At 37.5% G+C, this 22,136-nt stretch overlaps 1 protein-coding gene across 1 annotated transcript in view; it reads right to left on the bottom strand.

Moving 5' to 3' along the window:
- Positions 1–22,136, bottom strand: part of RYR2 (ryanodine receptor 2 (cardiac)) — a 786,033-nt gene that overhangs the window by 134,667 nt on the left and 629,230 nt on the right. The window contains exons 79-82 of the mRNA XM_006872010.1: positions 19,616–19,669; positions 18,338–18,361; positions 4,600–4,699; positions 2,728–2,807 (exon numbers count right to left, since the gene is read on the bottom strand). Of these exons, the coding sequence (XP_006872072.1) occupies positions 2,728–2,807; positions 4,600–4,699; positions 18,338–18,361; positions 19,616–19,669 (258 nt within the window). The remainder of the gene's footprint in view (positions 1–2,727; positions 2,808–4,599; positions 4,700–18,337; positions 18,362–19,615; positions 19,670–22,136) is intronic.

The raw sequence follows: 22,136 nt of genomic DNA on the forward strand, positions 1-22,136 counted from the left end.
TCCTTGGAGGCCAGGATGGCCACACTTCATCTCTCATACTTTGGACGTATTGTCAGGAGGAACCAGTCGCTGAAAAAGGATATCATGTTTGGTAAGGTGGACTGTCAGAGAAAAAGAGGAAGATCCCCAGTGAGATGGACTGGCCAAGTGGCAGCATCAATGGACTCAAGTGTGGCAACAATAGTGAGGTTGGCCCAGGATCGGACAGTGTTTTGTTCTGTTGTGCATAGGGTTGCTGTGAGTTGAAACTGACTCAATGGCACCTAACAACAACACAGACCTTTAGCAGTGGAAATCAAAATAGAGTCACCCCAACAAATTCTTAAATCAAAATATTCTTCACATGTTGATGGCTTAGTGTTTGGATAGCCACAGAATAATTCATATGCTTATATGAGAAATAATTTGTCAAGAAAAAAGACCCATATAAAGACTGTCTTAGTTCCATATACTAGCACTTTGATGTTTGGCTACGTACAGTTTTCACATAATGACTTTTTTCCCCTTCATTCTTGCTGGGTGTTTGGGGTAAGTGACAAGTCAATTCACCTTAGAGCAAGATCCCTTAGCCTCAATGGTCAGATCTCCTGTATGTGCAAATCACTGAGAGGAAGAAGAGAGTATATACATTTGGACTCAGTGTTGTTTCTTATGTAAAATGAAAGATCAGGGATTCTTAATCTGAGGTTCAGAGGAATTACAGATGTCTGTGAAACTGGATGGGAGAAACACATCTTTATTTTCACTAACCAGTAACTCTTCTTAACAGTGCTTTCAACTATTAATGTAGGCCACAAAGAAAAGTAGAATTATCAGTAACTGTGGTTTTGTCACCAGTAGGAGTTCCAGATATGCTCATGCCACTTTACAGTTGTTGCAAGTGCTTCAAAATATTTATACTACTTCTTTCTTCTCAGTTATGGTCATTACTAGACCAAGTACCAGAGCTTCATATTTAATGAGTTCATAAGCAAACACACATCACAATACTTTTTCAAAATCCTGATTTTATTAATGTTTGCATAATAATTGAATTTCAATGTCTTGTGTTTCTTATGCAAGCTTACTCCATTTTATAATGTACAGTTGAAACATTCTTAAAGGGAGCCAAAGGCTTCACCACACTGTCAGAGGGAGTTAGTTCATGGCATTAAGTAATAATAAAATGAAAAAAGGTTAAGAACCCTTGAATTAGAGGATTTCTATGTTCTCTTCCAGTCCTAAAATACTGTGATTACATTTACAGAAACAGTAAAGAATGAGAGAAATTTCAAGATGAAGCTTTCAAATATTCTGTTATTTAACCCTAACTCAAAATTTCAGTAACTGAGAAGCAATCTAAACTTTCTCTGCTTTTCTTTCTGGAGGTTCAAAGGTCTTCAGGAGCACATTAGTACTTTTGTCCCAAACATCACGCTTCTTAGGTCCATAGCAGCTTGGAGTCAAACATCCTAAGGGCTTGATTTAGCCCTTAATTTCATCTAACAGGAGAACCTAGTTAACACCCATCCAAAACAGATTGCTATTCATTTCATCTAATAGATCCCTGAGTCTTTCTCATGTTGTTGTTGTTGTTAAAGTGCTGTCGAGTTGGTTCAGACCCATAGCAACCCTGTACAGGGTTTCTGAGGCTGTAAATCTGTAAGGGAGCAGAAAGCCTCATCTTTCTCCCATGGAACAGCTGGTAGCTTCAAAATGCTGACCATAAAGTTCGCAGCCCAATTCATAACCACTACGCTCCCAGAGCTCCTTGAGTCTTTCTCAAGGAGAAACCAGAAAAATCAGGTCTACAAACTGTAACTTAACTTTTTGTTGTGGTTGCTTTTCCAGTAAGCAAAAACATTTTTCTGCTCAGAGCCTCATTGCAATCCATGTGAATGGTGTCCCCAAAATGTATAGTACACAACCAGTGGCAAGTTTGTTTGGACAGGTTTAAAAGATTTTTTTTTTTTTAAGTATATTCATTTTAACAAACTCAAAGATTTTGGCCTTCAGATGTATATATAGGTTGCAGACTTTTGTCATTAAAACCCAACACATAACAACATGCAAGTTTTAATCATAACAAAGCTATGAGACCTGGTTGGGAGGTGATTTTCTCTTAGCTGAAGAGATTGAAAAGAATTCTTCAAGAATATTGTAACCAAGTGTATGTTAACATATTAACCTACTCTAACAGCTGCCTTAATAAAATCATGAGACTCAATCTACAGGGAAAAGGACACTATAAAACGTGTTCCCAAGGTAGGCACAATGTTGTGTTGTTGTTTATGTGCTGTGGAGTCGGTTCCGACTCATAGCGACCCTGTACAGTGTTTCCGAACCTGTAAATCTTTTCGGGAGCAGAAAGCCTCATCTTTCTCCCGTGGGACAGCTGGTAGTTTCGAACTGCTGACCTTAAGGTTCGCAGCCCGATTCGTAACACAACAGGTAAGAATAATTACCACAATTTCAAAAACTACAAACTTGTTTGTGTTGACTTATACACATAAAATATGTCATTTCAAATGATGCCACCATACAACACGTCTGCAGATGTCTAAAGAAAGAGCGTGCTTGCCCAGAGTGCTGAATTCATTGACTAGAAGGTAACTGGATACTTGGAGGACTTGAGCATAAAATAGGGACATGTTTTACACAGAAGGTAAAACAATTCATGAGTAGTCATTTGACTCTGTGGCTCATTTATTTGAAAAGTACATTCTGGGACTGGTTTAAAGGTATTACCTGTTGCACTGTCGAGTTCCCACCATTTAAGATAGCAATTCCAAGTTTCAAAGTAGCAGCTACCATTGGCCCCATTTCACCTTAAAAATAAAGGGAAAAAAAAAAGAAACTTTAATTGTCTTATGTCCCACATTAACCTATTTCAGCTCAAAACATTTACTTTAAAAAATTATTATCAGCCCCTACAAATCTATACAAGGCAGCAGCAGACTGAAATAATTAACAAAAATCACAGAAACAGTAATAATGCATGTTTTGTGGTCAAAGTTTTTAAAAAGTTCTCTGTACTGCTGAACTTTACTGAACCAGTATTTAAAATTTTATAACGAAATATAAAGAAAACCCAACAGTTTTTTTAAATAATGAGATCAGAAACAGTTAAACTTCCAAATAAATCATTAAAATGCTTCTGAAATGTGTGGTACAAGATCATGAAAATTTCTTTAAGGAAAATACCTCTCCCCACTGCCATTCCAGCAGTATTAGTGTTGAATAAATTTTATCTTTTTCATCTCATCACTTCTATACGGATTGCAATCTTACTTTATTAGAATAACTTAAAATTGATTTCATTGATGGTTTGCAGTGGAGTGAGCGCTGACTCACAGGGACCCTTTATTGAGTTTCTGATGCGTTTAAAAGATTTGCAGGGCTCATCTTTCTCCCAGGGAGTGGCTGGTGGGCTTGAATCACAGAGCTTGTCGCTAACAGTCCATGGCTTATTGCATGGAACTACCGTGTTCCCAATTTAAAACTGACCAGAGAGTAACGACAAAATTAAAAAATCCAACTATCACTTGATATGTTGTTATTGTTGTTGTTAAGTGCCATTAAGTCAGTTCTGACTCGTAGCGACACTGTATAGGGTTTCTAAGGAGCAGCTGGTGAGTTTGAACCGCCAACCTAGCAGTTCAAACCAAATTTGCGGTCCAGTACTTATCCTAAGGTGCCACAAAAGGACTCCATCATTTGATATACTTTATTTTTATGTTAATCACCTACTTGTCTTAGGAATTGAAACAGTATCCAAGAATTTGGAAGTGGAAACGGACTAACAGACTGTCCTACCATCACTTCGCTGTTTCATGGCAAATTGTATTTAGAATGTTTCTCAACAAGGTATTACTAACATAAGACAAAGAAAGTATCTTAAAATGGCTGACTTCTCAGATACACAATAGCACTTCCATTGTTAAAGCACATACTTTAAGAAGTCTGTTCATTTATATTGTTGTTGTTACGTGCCGTCGAGTCGGTTCCGACCCATAGTGACCCTGAACAGGGTTTCCGAGGCTGTAAATCCTTACGGGAGCAAAAAGACTCATCTTTCTCCCAAGGAGCAGCTGGCAGTTTCAAACTGCTGACCTTGTGGTTCACAGCCTGATTCCTAACCACTATGCTACCAGAGCTCCTTCATTTATATTAGGGGTTAACAAACTATATAAATTACAGTTTTATAGGGACACGGCCATGCCCATTTGTTTACAGATTACCTCTTGCTGATTTTCTGCTACAAAAACTAAGTTGAGTAGTTGCAACAGAGATCATATTGGTACGGCCTGTAAAACTGAAAACAGGGTAAGTCTGCTGATCCCTGATTTACTTGATCAGTTTGTTAGCATTTAGTCATACTGTAGTATAGCTTCTAAAATGTAAAGTACAGGCACAATCTTGTAGAAAGTGTTTGAAAGAAAAACAATCCTGGACTTACAAGAGCTGGCGTTACTGAATAGTAGCATTTGAAATAGTCACGAATAAGGAATTCAGGAACGAACTAAATAAATCAGTAGAATTTAAATGAAGGCACATCTACAGAGTCAAAGAGGGAATCTGGAGAAGAAACACTTTGCTGGGAGATGAAATAATTCTCACCTTTGCTGGCACTGATTGTCTGTAGTACCATCTCAGCGGCGCCTCGATCGTGGAGTCTGGCTTGCTGGTATAGAAGCTTTTGCTTTTCCATTTCTTTTTCCTGGACACAAATCCCAACCATTTATGTTGTGACTTTCAGTATGCATAACAACTTTCTAAAGATCATATTTTTAGTCATCTCTTCATGTATGGGCTCTATGACAACATTATGGACCATTTCAACACCAACAATGTCATTAAACAGGTATTAACATATTCAACTCTTGGCTTTTTCCTTTATATTTTTCTTGATATGCTTTTGGTACTGGTTTATCAAGATGGATTTTCTCAATTGTAATGATTTGGTTAGTCCAAAGCCTGTATCGCAGTTTTGAAGTACATACTTCATCATTTAAACTTGCACTTTCTGAATTATACATTTGTGCAGAAGTTTGTCCCATTTTGAACAATCTCCCATCCCATGGCCATAACTTGATACTGCTCAGCAAATGGCTCGAGTTGCAAGTTATCACTGAATCACGGAAAAACGTTAACTGAGACATCTTGGACTTTAAGCAAAATTGAAAGCTGATATGGATTTTAAAAAGAAAAAAAGGAAGGTTTCAACTAAGTCGTGGGCTTATGATACAGATCTCCCCGATCGTCCCCCCACATAAAAGATGCAATGTGCCTTTATATTTTGTATTCTCTGGTGGTAACAAACGACACTGCATGGCACTGCTACAGCAATGGCTGGAGCTTGTTCTTTTCCACTTAAACTACCACTGAAAACATAAAGAAGAAAATAAATAAATAAATAAATAAAATATAAAGGCACAGCCCGGTCAAGACCGATATGATCATTCACTTGAGCACTCCAGTTCGTTGGAGAATTGAGGCGGAACTAAGCAGTATAAGTTGCAGAATGAAAGTTGCATAGAGCCCTATGACAGCGAGCCCATCAAATGGTGTGGTAGAGAAGCTTAGTCAATGGGACATGAAACAATCAATTCGTCTCATGTCCATAAACACAACGGCCAAAACATATATGACCTAAGAGCAGGAAGAGCTGCAGCAGAGGTAGCCAGAGTGACAGCTTTGCTGCCGTAAACTTTCCATCCAAAGTACGGAAAATAGACACTGGGAGATGGAAGAGGTTTAAAAAATGAAGGCTTGCTAGTTACAGAATATGAAAAATAAAGTGAACTAAAAGGAGGGGGGAAATAAATGGGCTCAAACAAATGAAAAAGAAACCTTTAAATCAAAAGCAACCAACACAGACATTTATGCTGTTACCAGAGAGTTCTCGCCGAGGCTGGCAAATTTGTTTCTTAAATCTTTGATAATATCGTGCTGCGAAAACAAAATTGATCAGGGTTTTTGTTTTTTTTTTCACACTATAGTTAGAGTTCCTGTGGTTAAATTTAAATTTTCCTTAAATTATGTGATAGGCCTAAATGGAAGCAGAGGAAAGAAAAGAACAAAAGGAAGCTTTGCTTTCTAGGTAGCCATGCTGACATCTAAAAGGTTTGCCTTCATGTTTAAACCTCTTCCTGAAGTGAAGTCCAAAACGAAACAAAAACAAAACCACACAGACACACAAAACCATATTGTCATCACAACACAGTTTCAGAAAAACGGAAAGACCTTTCATCTGCTCTTCAGGTCCTGTTTAAAATTGATGAGCAACATTTGGTTCTTCCTTTTAGACCCAACAATCTTTTACTTTCCTCCCATTGCCAGAGTTATATAGAGAACTTTTGCACCCCAGCTTAAACCAACCCATTTTTTTTTTAAAGGAAATGGTGAGAAATAATTAGCCTAAAGAAATTCCCTGTCATTTTCATCCATTAAAGAAGCTAAGGAGTCAGAAAGAGCAATTCTTCTACTGATCCAATAGAGCAGCTAACGATGGTCATCAGGAAACCCAAGGAAGACTGAAGACGGCAGCATGCCAGCTACTCAGCAGCAAGAGAACCACTTCGCTATTTGTGCTTCTGAAGTGGGTACACAGGCTCAAAGATCTGCTACAGCAGCTCACACAATAGCTTCTCAGGTCCCAGGATCCTCTTCAGTAACTGAAATCATGCATGAGAGGACCTCAGGATGATTTGGGTACCCAGTAAACACTCATTTCAATTTAAATGATAATAAATATTTTGAGGGAGAGGGTGATATAAGCCTTTTGAGAAAGCATGGAGCCCAAAAGAAAGAAAGAAAAAAAATGTATTTGAAAATGCTCTCAGGTCAACATCTCTTTTGGATTTCCTCTTTGTTAGGCTGACTTGGAAGCTTTCTCTTCATAAACTCTTTAAAAGGATTTCTTTCTGGTGCTTTGTCCTTGGAGAACTACTTGTGGTATGTAATTTAATTTCAGCATTGAAATTTTATCACAATATAAAAAATAAAAACTTTGAAAGCCAAACCAGAAAGTTTTCAGACAACGTAATGATGGATTATACGGAAAGAAAAACACACATACATATACACACACAAAAAAAAAACCTTTCACGTTTATTGTAAGTAAGCTTTTCTTAAGCAAACTGGAAATTCATATTTTCAAAGGCACTTAGAGAAATAAGATCTTGAAAGCACCTTTTTAAAAAAGTAAGTATTTTTCTCAGTTGAAGTGCGAAACAGTCTTAAATGAACACAATTGTACCTTCAATCTTTAGTTTGGATTTTGATCTTATTTCAAGGGTAGAAAGGAAGGTTAAAAAAAGAAAACAGGAGGAACACTGTAATTTCAATTTTATTTTAAGCAAAGCAGTTCTGATTGCAAAGGGCAAGCAAGAATTATCAGATGTTATCTCAATAAGACTGTAATGTGTCTTTTCAAGGTCACATGTAATCGTAAATCAGACTCTTCACTAAATCAGTGGAAGTATTCAAGACCACACTTTGCTTTTAGTATAACTTAAGTTTGCAACAAAATTGCTATTGTTCTTTCATTATGTCTCAGTGTCTCAATCTTTCAACAAGTGAAGGTAAAAACGTAGGAAGGCTTGAAGAAAAAAATCAATTTAGTTCTTCAGCATCTTGACTTATATGAGAAAGGAATAATGAAATAAAAAGAGTAAATTATAATAATTATCCCTTACTCTTAAATGCAAAAATAGTTAATTCCCATAATGGAAATGAAAATATATTTTAAACCAGAGAATCCTGATGACACAGGTAAATTCATATTGCTCTAAAGGACCCTCCTTAATGTACACTGAAGGCAGAAAGTGTTATAAAGGCTGACGCTACCTACATCTCTGTGCTATGAAATGTGACAGATGAGAATAATTAACTTGTCTTTGAGTTGTTGTTGTTGTTTGCATGCTCAAGCCTTAAACATCCACTGAAAAGTTTTTAAAAACAGATTTCAGAAGCCAGTTATAAGAGAATACAAATTTCAGGAACTGAACTCTTTTAAAATATTTTTCCATAATTTCCCTATCTTAAATCAGCCTTAATTATTTTTGTTATCTGATATGTACTTGCTACCTGAAAGTTATGCTGAGTTTTAATATTACAAGGGGGTATAAAATAAGGATGAGAAATGGTATTATTTGGCCTATAACACAAATAGGCCAACTCACACTAAGACCAAAAAAAGAAAAAAAGTATGAGTCACATTCTTGACTTCCAACTACTTTGTTCTATGTTCTAGCTCATGAAATAATAGATTGGTTACATTCAACGAGACTGATTAACAGTGTTAGGAAAAACATCTATAGCAAAAGAACTGTTTGATAATGAACTGTTCCCAAATCCAATTTAAAAACTTAATGTATGTGGTGTTTCATAGAAATGAACCTCCCAAGGATAAGGGCCATCCATGGTAGTTGTCTGTTTGTTCTACCCACAGCATCAGTACATGTACCTTTGTACTCACAGTACTGTTCTCTACACATAACAGACGTTCAATAAAATTTGAATGGATGAACGACAGTACTAAATAATGTGATGTCTGTAGTTTGCACAATGATCTAAAATCACTCTAAGGTTTATTTTTTGTTGGAAAACCTACAAAATTAGTACAATTTGAAATGTTTACTTTGTTTACTCTCAGTATAACTTTTTGTCTGCATCCTTTATCATTACCCATTCTTTTTATCACTAATCTTTCAAGCTGTTATTGTTCCGTGCTGTTGAGTCGGTTCCAACTCATAGCCACTCAGCACGGGGTTTCCTATACAGAGGCTTGAGTCTTTCTGGGGCAGAAAGTCTTCTCTTTCTCCCAAGGAATGACTGGTAGACTCCAAGTTCTAAAAGCATTGACCTTGTTTTTTGCAGTCCAGTGCTTATCCTGGAGAGTCACTGCTCTCTCCAACATCACAGCTGCCTAGAAATCTACTCCCCAGTAGAATGAGCATATTGTTTCTGATGATCTCATTATTACTTCCCAATGAAAGTAGAAAAATATGTCTGGATGATATTCTAAAAGGCATTTTTAAACCCAAAGGAAACTTTGTTTAAATGCATTACTAAAGCTTTGTTGTTGTTGTTGTTGTTGTTGTTGTTAAGTGCCATCGAGTCGGTTCCGACCCATAGCGACCCTGTACAGGGTTTCCGAGGGTGTTAATCAGGAAAAAAAAACCAAAAAACCCAGTGACATATTTCAGCTAATGTGTTGGAAGTTCCGAAATTTACATTTCATAATATAACATTTAATCTGTATTCTCCTGTATTATATATACTTCCTTTTTGGTAGGAATATTGTTGCCCGTGAATTTGGTATATTTAGAATGAACTGAAACTATGTTAACAATCACCACAGGCCTTCACATCACAGGTTGGCAGTTCAAATCCACCAGCTGCTGCTCTCAGGAAAACCTATAGATTTTCAATGAGTTGGAGTCGACTCGATGGCACATACCAGCAACAGCAGTGCTGAAGCAGTACGTCAACCATCACTTATATGGCACTTTGATGTACTGCCGTGGTGATGGCAGCTCTGCTAGGGGGGGTCAGCCATGCCACAGGTTTCAGTGGAGCTACCAGACTAGGAAAGAGGCCCCAGCAATGCACTTCTTAAAGCAACTGGTCAGTGAAACCTTACGAATAGCAGTGAAACATTGTCTACTTAGTGTTGGAAGATGAGCCTCTCGTGTTGGAAAGCACTCAAATCACAACTGGGGAAGAGCTGCTTCCTCAAATAACAGTAGTCATTATTGTTGTGGATGGATCAAAACTTCCGGGGCCTCCATTTGTTGATGTGGCACAACTTAAAATGAGAAGACATAGCTATAAACATCCATTAAAAATCAGACTTGCAAAGTATGAAATATGAATCTAGAAAATTTGGAAGTTGTCAGAAATTAATGGAATGAATAAAGATCAACATCCCAGGCTGAAATGGATTGGTACTGGCCATTTTATATCAGAAAACACATAGTCTATTATATCGGGAATGACAAATTGAAAAGGAATGGCATCACATTCATCATTAAAAGGAACTTTTCAAGCTCTATCCTGGAGTACAATATTGTTAATGATATAATAGTCATATGTCTAAAAGAAAGACCAGTCATTATGACTATTATTGAAACTTGCACACCAATGATGAAGAAATTCAACATTTTTACCAACTTCTGCAGTCCGAAATTGATCAAACTTGCAATCAAGATACACTAATGATTACTAATGATTGCAATTCACAAGTTGGAAACAAAAATGTGCCTCAAACTAAAACCTACTGTCCTGAGCTGATTCTGACTCATAGTGACCCTATATGGGATTTTTGAGAATAAATCTTTATGGTCACAGGCAGGTGAATACCTACACAAAAATCAAATCGAATATCTTCGGAAAGAGATGATGGAGACACTCAGCATCATCTTTCAGAACATGGTCAGGGGCCATGGTTAAAAGATGTTTAGAATTATATACATACAAATAAAATAAACTGGGATTTTAGGTCATTTAATTTCTTGTCTGCAATTGTCTTAGTCTCTTTGTACTAACTTTTCCAATGATACAAGATTCCAGAGTTCTACTTCCTAGAGAATGCGTATAGTTTTCCGTAGGCGGGACATTCAGAGTTCTGCAGAGTTCTACTTGAGATAGTATCAAATTCCTTACCAAGTGCTACCTGCTCAGCTGAGAGAAGGATTTTTCTGGAAATTGTCCTAAAGATACATATTCCTTCCATTCTTCCAAATACTCCACACCTATACTATTCTTAAACCATCCTCAGATGATGACTGATATCGAGATGAATTTTGCCTGTTTTCTAGGGACCAACCATTTTGTATAGTCATCAAAATATCTTCCCTTTCTCCTCTATGACTCAGTAGTATGACAAGCAGCTTTTAGTACTTTAGTTAATATATGAGCTATCATATAGATCCTGCAGAAGGAATCAAAGACTATAACTTTTCTTTATAAAATAACTTTTCAATATTTTATATCTTGAATTTTTATGCACTAAAGAGTTCTCTTTTGCAAGATCCAAAATGCCCAATGACTGTAAGTGACTTAACATATTTTAACAACAAACCCCAAACTTTCTGAGATATTTTTATTAAGAGACTATTATCACAGGTTTTTTTATATCAGGTGGACATTGATAGTTCTTGATATGATTACTTTCTGTAAGGATGACCCAAATATATAGTCTTCTTGTTTTTGTTAAGTGCCGTCAAGTAGGTTATGACTCATAGTGACTTTGTACAGGGTTTCTGAGATTGCAAGTCTTCCTGGGAGTAGAAAGCTACAGCTTTCTCCCATGGTGTAGCTGAATTTATGGCTTCCAGTCTAGTGTTTATCCTACAGAGCCCCCATAATCCCAATACAAATTCTAAAGAGATGACCAAAATTCTGGATAACCTTTCTTATAAGTTGATATCAAGATTGAGTTGTTAATAATCCAGTATCTCACAAACAAATTTCAGGTGTTATTCAACAACTGTGTTGGAAGAAGTACAACCAGAATGCTCCAAGATGGCTCGACTTGATCTCTCATATTTTGGACATATTATCAGGAGGGATAAGTCCCTAGAGGAGGACATCAGGATTGGTAAAGTGGAGGGTCAGTGAAAAAGAGGGAGATTCTTAACGAGATGGATTGGCAAAGTGGCAGTAACAATGGGCTCAAGCGTAGCAGCAATTGTGAGGATGGTGGAGGACCGGCATTATTTCATTTTATTATACATGGAGTCACTATGGGTGAGAGCTGACTCAACAGCACCTAACAACAACAACAATATTCAACAACTTAGAAGCCTTGGTAGCATAGTGGATTATGAGAAGAGTTGCTAACTGCAAGGTCAGCTGTTTGACTCTACCAGCTGCTCCACAGGGGAAAGATGAGGCTTTCTGCTCCTGTGAAAGATTTATAGCCCTGGAACCCCTCCATAGGGTTGCTCTGATTCAGAACCAATTCGGTGGCACACCACCACCACCACCACCACCACCACCACCACCTCCATTTAACTGGTATTACAATACAAAGAAGAGTGTAAGACATTTGAAAAGTTGTATTAATCACAAACATCAGTCTATTATTTATTCTTAAAACCCTGCCCCACAGCATTTATGCTAGAAATTAAAAAAGCAAAAAATGCTCTCCTGACAGGCAAGGGCGAACTCCATAATGCATATAAGAAAAGTACAGCCTTGTTCTTCTTGCCTTAACTCTATGTTTACATCATTTGAAAAGCTCACAAGGTAAACGACTAAGATAGGATCGGAAGATAAGAACTATCTCTTTATTGTTGTTGTTATGTGCCGTGGAGTCAGTTCCGACTCATAGCGACCCTGTACAAGGTTTCCGAGGCTGTAAATCTTTACAGGAGCAGAAAGCCTCATCTTTCTCCCGTGGATCAGCTGGTAGTTTAGAACTGCTAATCTTGCAGTTCACAAGCCGATTCATAACCACTACGCTATTTGAACTTCATGAGTTAGGAATAATGTCTTGGATTTTAGTCACTCTTTATTGGATTAAGAGATGGGATGCTATTCCTTTAATTTCAGGCATTGTAAACAGACAGAAAGCTCCTCCAAAACAAAATTATTTCACACAGGAAGAACAATTTACTTCAATTACACTAAAATGAACACTTTCTTTCTCACCATTTTCTTTCAACATTTCTCTCAGTTATTAAATTGTTATTGTGCCCCAGAGTTGGTTCCGACACAGAAGAACCCTGCATAGGGTTTCCAAGGAGCAGCTGGTGAGCTTGAACTGCTGACCTGAGTTTCAAACTGACCTTGCTAACCCTCAGTGCCATGCCAGGGCTCCAGGGATTAAATAAATGAACCCATTTGAAGTTTCAATTATGTAACTATTTAGGGTAAGGAGAAATAGGAGAGTAATTCAGAACATTTTGCTGCAAAATCATAGAAACCTTTCTGAAAATTATCAAAATGTGAAGCTATTGTTTCTTAACACACATTCCATCTGGAGCAATATGATTTTGAAGGTTGTGTTTCTATCTCTGTGACCATTTCCTGAAACATTTTGCACCCTTCAATGTATACCACATCTTAGTGGCAGCTTTAGCATCCTCAAGGAGCTTAAATTGTGTTTCTCCTTCAATGTTTTTTCAGTTTTGTCAACAAAAAGAAATCCAAGGAGGCAAATCAGGACTGTAGGGTGGGTGGGATAAGGTACAATTTTACTGGCTGTTTTGCTCAACAATGTAGCTATCAATTGTCTTCAAACTGCTTCCAATAATCCCCTATGGTCATCCTGTGTTCTTAGAGAAAATGTATCAAAATACCTCTGTGGAATACAAAAGGAAAAACAAGGCTCCACAACCTTCTGAGCTGACCTCTCTGCCTTGAACTGAACTGACCAGAAAGTTCTCCTTGGAAGTCATTGCTCTGAGTGGACCCTTCTTTTCAATGAGAAGATGACAAGTATGTTGCTGAGACAACTGTGTAGCCATCCACTGATAGATGTAACATGTTTAAACACGTTGTTTGTAATAAACCTGTGTGTGTAAGAATTGGAGTCCTACAAGAAATATTTTTTCATAGACTTGAATGTCACTTCGTTCTTACAGAATTATAAAAATGAAACTTTATTCAAAAATAAGTACTTAGAAGAGCCAGGCAACAGTTCTTTTGTCACTGGGGTAGCAAATTCTACTTAAAGCTGTCTGGATGTAAACTGATTCTTCCTTACTTAATTTTGCATTACTGTGAAGAATAAACTGAGTAAACAAGTCTGAATCTTTTAGCCAGCATTTTAGTTATGCTTGAGGCCCATCTGGAAGAGAATACAATTCAGCCATCGGTTTATTTCATATCAAAGGCACAGAAATTCTCTTTAATCAATAGTCCAGAACACCAGAACCTTAAGGATTTATCAGTGAACCCATCAGCGAATTAGAAACTAGCCCTTCGCCAAAGGACAATGCAACTCGTGTAATATTTGAAGAGAAAAAAAAAATGATTTCAAAGACACATCAGTAGTCTATCTCTAGGTTACTGGTATAGTACTGTAGGATAAGTACTGGACTGTGAACCACAACATCAGTGGTTCAAATCCATCAGTCACTCCTCAAAAACAATATGTTGTTGTTAAGTGTGGAGGAACTGCTGGTGGGTTTGAACCGCTGACCTTTCAGTTTAGCTGATCTTACAGTTCAGTGTTCATTCTACAGCACCACACCAGGACTCCAGGAAATCCTGTACAGGGTCACTATGAGTCAGAACTGATTCAACGACACTTAATAAAAATAAAGTTACTATTGCTTAGATTTTTCAGTAAGCAATACAATAAGCGCTACTATTACTTAGATTTTTCAGTAAGCAATAAATCTGCATAATATTAACTTAATATACCACAGAAGTGCTTTAATGAAAATATAATTTCATATATATATATATGCAGGTTTTAGAGAAGTACAATTGAAAAAGCATGTGTAAGAAGAATATTACTATAACTTTTGCAAAATAACTGTTAAAAATGTGTTCTGTTAATGCCCCAAAACTCATTGCTGAAAAAAACCCATGGTGCTCTTAAAGATGACGTTATTTTACTTCAAAATGTATTATTTCTTTATTAGTAGTAGCGGTAGCATTTGCTTTGGCTTATGAAAAGCTCAAAACTAAACAGAGCACTCAACTGCAGTATTTAGATTGTCACTAGTAAAACATTTCTTCCCTTTTAATTAATTTGACTTCTTTTTTAAGTTTTGCCGTCTTTAATGGTTTTCATACTGAAGTAGCTCAAATCTAAGATGTTGTGTTGTTGTTATGTGCTGTTGAGTCAGTTCTGACTCACAGTGACCCTGTAAATCTTAAAGCTGTAAATCTCTATAGGAGCAAAAAGCCTCATCTTTGACCGGAGATTTGAATCACCTACCCAGGGGAGCCCTGGTGTGGTGCTGTGGGTTAACGCATCAGCAGGCAAAGTCGTTTGAACTGCAAGGTTGGTGGTTCAAGCTCACCAGTGGCTCCTCGGAAACCCTATACAGGGTCGCTATGGGTCGGAACTGACTCAGCGGCACTTAACAACAACCCAGAGAACAACAGCATCCCGAGGTTAAAAACCAAATGGATAAGCCATTATGTCACCAAGGCTCCCAAGATTTGTTGTTGTTAAGTGCCATCAAGCAGAATGATTATAATTAGTTAAACAGTCAATTCAATTATTAAATAAAGGGTAGTGGTAGTGATGTGCCAAGGGTGGGTTCCAACTCCAGTGACCCTGTCTAGGTTTCCGAGACTGTGTCTCTTTATGAGAGCAGAAAGCCTCATCTTTCTCCAGCGAGACGGCTGGTAGTTTCAAACTGCTGACCAGGTTAGCAGCCTGACTCGTAACCTCTATGCTACCAGAGAAAAAACATATATATATTTAGATAAAACCGGGAAGTAAACTATCAAGTCAAATCAGGCAAGTTTTACCAGGATCATACTGATAAAACTTTTATGTATGAAAGAAGAAAAAATGTGCCAATACTGAGAGTATTTCCGTTCCTACTCCTTCTTTCTCATGTTTCTTGAGTCTTACTTTATATGGAAAATTTCCATATAATGCCATTTTTCTTAATATCTACTTTTCTTTTCTTATCAGTGTCTATTGTTGAATAGTTTTTAAATGGTAAATTTAAGTAAAAACTACAGCAAATATTCATAAATCAATCATAAGAAGGTAATTCAAATATCACATTTTATATTATTCCCAAACTTCTTTAATATAATTTGTTGAAACTGTTTTTCAGTTTGAATTTGTTGAATTGTTGAAACTTCTCAATAACCTTTCAGTTTCACTGTAACCTACATGAAAAATCGCACAGTTAAAATATAGCTAAATGATGTCAAATAACTAGACTTTTTAATGAAAAAATCTGGTAAGAGAAATTAAAGATTCAACTGTCTCCTCAAACTTTTTAGTGATTGTACTGGTGTCATACTGCCAAGCTCAGAGAAGAGTATGTTCATAGGTCCTTGTACAAGATAACTTAGTTATTGCAATTAGTAATAGTTGATGCTGCTTATTCAAAGAGCATGGATTTTACGATACCAGTTCAAAAATTAGGCCTAAATAATAAACTATCGTCCCAAATCACTTAGCGATCAATAAAACAACTGGTTCTGAAGTGAAAAATTCCTAATCTTGTCTATTGGATTATTACACTTAAGAATATTTGGAAATCCCCAACAAGTTTAAACCCCTGCCTTGTATTAGGATAGCCATATTGTTGGTTCATATCCATTATGGGATTGCCCTAAGGCTTCAAACAAATTCAAACTGCTTCAGTCATGGTCAATGCAAGAAAATCAGAACTGAGCCAATTTTGTAAAACGTGAGTCTCCTAGAACAATAACCCGAAAGGGAAAATGATGAGGCAAGTCCCTGGAATGGAAGACTTAGAAGACGTTCAGTGAGCCCTTTCAGGATCCCGGAGTCGGAGACTAGATTATTCTAACCCACATTCATAGTGACACAACTGGCTGCTATCTTTGAGGTGGGCACTGTATTTTCCGACTCTGCCAATCAAGAGAAATGGTTGCTAAGCAACACGGCACTACCCTTGTTTTCTAGGAGAAAATTTTTTCCCACAATTTTTCCTTTTCCAGGATTCTTTCCAGTATTCCCACATTTTACTAATTTGGGTTCATTTTAATTTTGCTTTCTGTCTGTGACTGAACTGGGAAGAACCAATTGGAAGCCTTATTTTGCTGTCAGTGAACTTGTCTGCCGAACTCAAGGGCATGGGGATTTGTTCTCTCAAATGAAGCTTCATATTTCACCTGATTTCTTCTTAGCCAGACCGAAAACTGTCTTCTAACTACCGAGTTTCCACAACTAGCCAGTCTCAGATTCTTTTTTGAATAAGAAGCTTTTCAAATACTACAAAATTGAACACCATTTACCAGATTAAATTTGCTTTCAGATCTCTATCTGAGATGTTGTTGTTGTTAAGTACCATCGAGTTGGTTGCGACCCCGTATAGGGTTTCCGAGGAGCAACTGGTGAATTTGAACCACCGACCTTGCAGTTCAAACGGCTTTGCAGTCTGGCGCATTAACCCACAGTGCCACACCAGATAACTGGTGTTAAAACATAAAAGTACCAAAATATTCTTGTAGCCACTATTAAAACAATCCCATCATGTGAAGGAGTTTCAATAAGTTCATGGAAAGATACTGGAATTTTCCCACAAACTTTTGAAGCCACCTATATTATTACGACATTCATTACATGCTATTGACCATTATATCCATCAGATTAGCACGACAGATGAATAAGTCTCTGTATAAATTCAAATTTAGAAATACACAAAGTACCATGAACTGTTGTAAGAGCAATATATTCCACCAAATATAATACTGAGTTAAAATATTATCATTTGTTTCTCATGATATCCTAAATTTATTGCCATCAAATATTTAATTTTTCACGGAGGGTAACACAGAATAAATTACACTTACAAAGTGAAATTTATTATTATTTTTTAAACTAAAGGCATTTTGAGTATTGTATTTTGGGGATGTTTAGGATTGATTTTTCAACTCACTTGGTAATTGTTAAGTGCCATCGAGTCAGTTCTGACTCACAGAGACCCTGTAAAGGGTTTCCGAGGCTTTAGAGCTTCGAGGGAGCAGAAAGCGTCATCTTTCTCCCTCAAAGCAGCGAGAAAGCTCAAATCACAGACCTTGAGTTTCAAAGTCCAGTGTTTATTGTTTGAAGCCACATGCTCCTTTCCCACTCTACAGCCTCATGCAAATAAAATGTCCATTTACAGGGTCTTTATCAAAGTAAAAAATTGTATCATTCTAGAACAAAATGTATTCTCATTAGCAAAATTTTCAAGCTCTTTAAAATATTAACAGATAATTCATTTAGCTCCTTGCTGCCGTAGAATCATGGTGCATATCCTCCAATCACTAACTGAAAAACTGCAGACTTCTTTCAATACCACCAAAGAATCCCATTTTTCTTACCAATTTTCAAGCAAAACAAGACTGGTATATTAATGGGATTCAAGAAGGAGGCAAGAAAGCTGCACTGGACATTCCCTAGTCAAAAATATTCTAATGGGTTGAATCCTTTTATTCCAGCACAGTATGCAGCACCAAGTTAGCATGGGAAATGAATTTTAAATAATGAACCATTTAATCATAAGAAGAAGAAACTTGTGTTAACAAGAGGTCATGAAGAGATCAACTGCACTGGAGCTACAAACTTAGAGGAAGATTTTCAAGACTTTTTTGTTACTAACAAATCCAAGATGTTGGGTCTAACAAAGGTAAATGCCACAAGAAACTGAAACTCAGACCCAGACAAATACACACACATATATAGTTTTACCTTGCTGCGTTGGGATCCTGTGACCTTAAGGAAGGATGAGGACAAGAAGCAAAATAGCAATAAACAATTTCTCCGAAGACAACCGAGAGCATAAACGGTGTGCACTTGAGAAAACAGTATTATTTGCCACCCACACTCATTTCAATTTGCTACCCCTTTTTTTTCCACTAAGGATGATTTGAGAACAGAATACAGAGACATTAAAAAGCATTATAGTGTCACCTGGGAAATGAACCACTTATGGCATGTTGCTCAGCCAGCAGTAATCATGGGCTCAACTCAAATCACTGTTTTGTTTCAAAGTTTTTACACATTGACTTTAATGCTTTATAAACACTCATATTAAATAACTACTGTAAGAAGTACTATTCTAAATACATCTCTTATCTATGTCTTCTCATGGGCCCTTTACTATTAAATATTCACTGACATCACTCCCCCAGACATCTAGTGCAATGTTCTGACATAGAAATCAATTAAAAAAAAAAAAAAAAGACAACAAGAATCTAGTCTCCTTCCAATTAATTTCTTTTTGAAAATTCCAAAAAACAAACAAACAAAAAGAAAGAAAATCCCAAAAGGATACAACAAAAAAGGAGCCAATAATTGTGAGTGAATATCAACTAGTTTTTCTCCAAAATAAAATAGAGTAGAAGCAAAGGGGAGAATATTTACTTTCCCCCTGGTTAATTAACATTGAGTAGCATTTCAAATGATAAAGAATACTGAAAAGCTGAGACTCTTTCAGGAAGTAATAATAAACTAGAACACAGTCCGAGGGACAGATGCACTCCTACCTCAAGCAAGCAGATGGCATTGTGTGCATATGTGCAAGGAATGAGTGACCTAATTGGGCAGAAATCAAAATGGGCCAAATCATTAAAAGTGCTTCAATTCAGAAAAATACCAAACCAAGTATTTCATTTAAAACCAATATTGTGTTGCTCTTCAATAAACATTTTCCTCTAATTTCTTTTGGGAATTCCAGACCACAACCGTGAGATGAGGAAAATTTGAAGCAATCTCATCTCTGAGGGTTCTCAGGAACACTCATTCTGAACATATGGGTTTTAATTTATTATTTCACTTATTCTATTCCTGGATTTTAACTGCAGCAAATGTTAGGACTCAAGATTTGTCCTTCCAGCTTCTGACATGCAGTTCCTTGACAATAAGCTGCAATAAAGCCATGAAGCAGGAAACATAAATGTCAGTTATAAGCTATGAAATAATGGTTCAAAATACACAGAAAGATAAATCTAGAAAAATCCATCTTACTTCAAAACTCTTCACTTCTTCTTCACCATCATCATCTTCCTCATCATGACAACTCTGGTAAAAAAAGTCATCAGAAAGAGGATGAGGCAGAAAGCACAGAATTTAACAAGGAACAGTAATAATAGTAATTATTAGCATTTGTTTTGATTCTTAGCATTAACGCTGTTTTAACATATATGACATATGAAATACAATAAGCTTGGCTAAAATGAGAAAAGAATGAGTGACCAAAATTTATATATATATATGTTGTTGTTATGTGGCGTGGAGTCAGTTCTGACCCATAGCGACCCTGCACAAGGTTTTACAGGAGCAGAAAGCCTCATCTTTCTCCCACGGAACAGCTGGTAGCTTCCAACAGCTGACCTTGAGGTTAGCAGCCCAATTTGTAACCACTACACTATCAGAGCTCCTTATATATATTGTTGTTGTTGTTGTTAAGTGCCGTCGAGTCGGTTCCGACCCATAGCGACCCTGTATAGGGTTTCCCAGGGGCAGCTGGTAGGCTCGAACCTCCAACCTTGCAACTCAAATGGCTTTGCAGTCTGGCACATTAACCCACAGCACCACACCAGGACTCCCCCATACACACACACACACACACACACACACACACAGTGTTGTTGTTAAGTGCCACCGAGTCGATTCCAACTTATGAAAACCCTGTATAGGGTTTCCAAGGAGCATCTGGTGGATTTGAACTGCTGATTTTGTGGTTCATGGTCCAGTGCTGATCCTACAGCACCAAACCAGGAGTTTACATACATAATTTAGTGCTTTTACAGAATAAAATATAGTGTAGTGGTTACACATCAGACTGCTAACCTCAAGGTTGGCAGTTGGAAGCTACCAGCTGTTTCCGGGAGAAAGATGAGGCTTTCTGCTCTGGTAAAGATTTACAGCCTTGGAAACCCTATGCAGGGTCTCTATGAGTCAGAACGGACTCCACAGCACATAACAACAACAACATATAATTTAGTGCTTTTACAAAATACAATATGAAATTCTCTTTTTTAATTCCTAACAGATATTTGTCAGGTTAATATTGCATTTAATCACACATTTGCCCTGATAACTAAGCTGTAATCCTTAAAGACAAAAATCATTGTTTCCTCTATTTTACCCAGCCATTAACAATGCACTAATACAGGTATATGCAATAACCATTAATTAATATTAATAGGAAGAAATGATAATTAATTTAAAATGAATCTTGAATCTTTTTTGAGAATCTCATTGTTCATTATAATGGAGAACAGTGAAATTCAAATGGCTGAAGAAAATATGATAACACTGCTATTCAATGATTTGGGAATTCATTTTCCAAAAATGATAAAGGGGTTGTGCTAACCATGGATTTACTCTGATCTAATTCCCACAGCTGTGCTCTCTGAGTGGCAATGCGCCAGTGTAGCATAAAAGTTAAGAACACCGGCTTTTGTAGTGCAGCAGTGCTAGCGGCTTCCTCCTTCGTCTGACTTGGCAGCCAGCCCCCGTGCTGAGCCACAAGGAATCGCCTCCTGGTGAGCCAAGTAGCATCAGGAAACAGTCATCACTTCGCGAACATTCACCGCTGGGGAAAAATGGTTGAAGCCGACTGCCCTGGAAAGCTCTTCATTGGAAGGCTCAATGCAGAAACCAACGAGAAAGCCCTGGAGGCAGTATTTGGCAAATATGGACGGATTGTGGAAGTACTCTTTATGAAAGACTGTGAAACCAACAAATCGAGAGGATTTGCTTTTGTAACCTTTGAAAGCCCAGCAGATGCCAAAGATAAGCCAGAGATATGAAGGGAAAGTCTTTGGATGGGAAAGATACCAAGGTGGAACAAGCCACTAAACCAACATTTGAAACTGCAGCCTTATGTATGGACTCCCACCACCTCCAAGAAGCAGAGGCCCACCAAGAGGCCTTAGAGGTGGAAGAGGAGGCAATGGAGGAACCAGGTGACCCCCTTCATGTGGGGGACATATGGATGATGGTGGCTATTCCATGAATTTTAACATGAGTTCTTCCAGGGGCTCACCTTCCAGTAAAAAGAGGATCACCACCACGGAGTGGTAGGCCCCCTCCTAAAAGATCAGCTCCTTCAGGACCAGGTCATAGTAGCAATGGAATGGGAGGCAAAACTCTTGTATCATGTGGAAAAGACAGTTATGGAGGACCACCAAGAAGGGAACCCCTGCCCTCTTCAAGCAGCTGAAGTGATCTTTACTCAAGTGGTCATGATTAGGCATGCAGACAAGAAAGAGGGCTTCCACCTTCTATGGAAAGGGGGTACCCTCCTCCACAGGATTCCTACAGCAGTTCAAGCCGCGGAGCACCAAGAGGTGGTGGCTGTGGAGGAAGCTGATCTGATAGAGGAGGAGGCAGAACCAAAACTTTGGACCAAAATCTCTGCTCAAAGAAACAAACAAAAAGTGGAACCTGTTACTAATAAAGAACAAAGAGCACAGCCTTATGTATGGATTACAACTCAATGTAAAGAAAACAAAAATCCTCACCACTGCACCAATAAACA

The sequence above is a fragment of the Chrysochloris asiatica genome, unplaced genomic scaffold (genome assembly GCF_000296735.1).
Source record: "Chrysochloris asiatica unplaced genomic scaffold, ChrAsi1.0 scaffold00179, whole genome shotgun sequence".
Taxonomy (NCBI): domain Eukaryota; kingdom Metazoa; phylum Chordata; class Mammalia; order Afrosoricida; family Chrysochloridae; genus Chrysochloris; species Chrysochloris asiatica.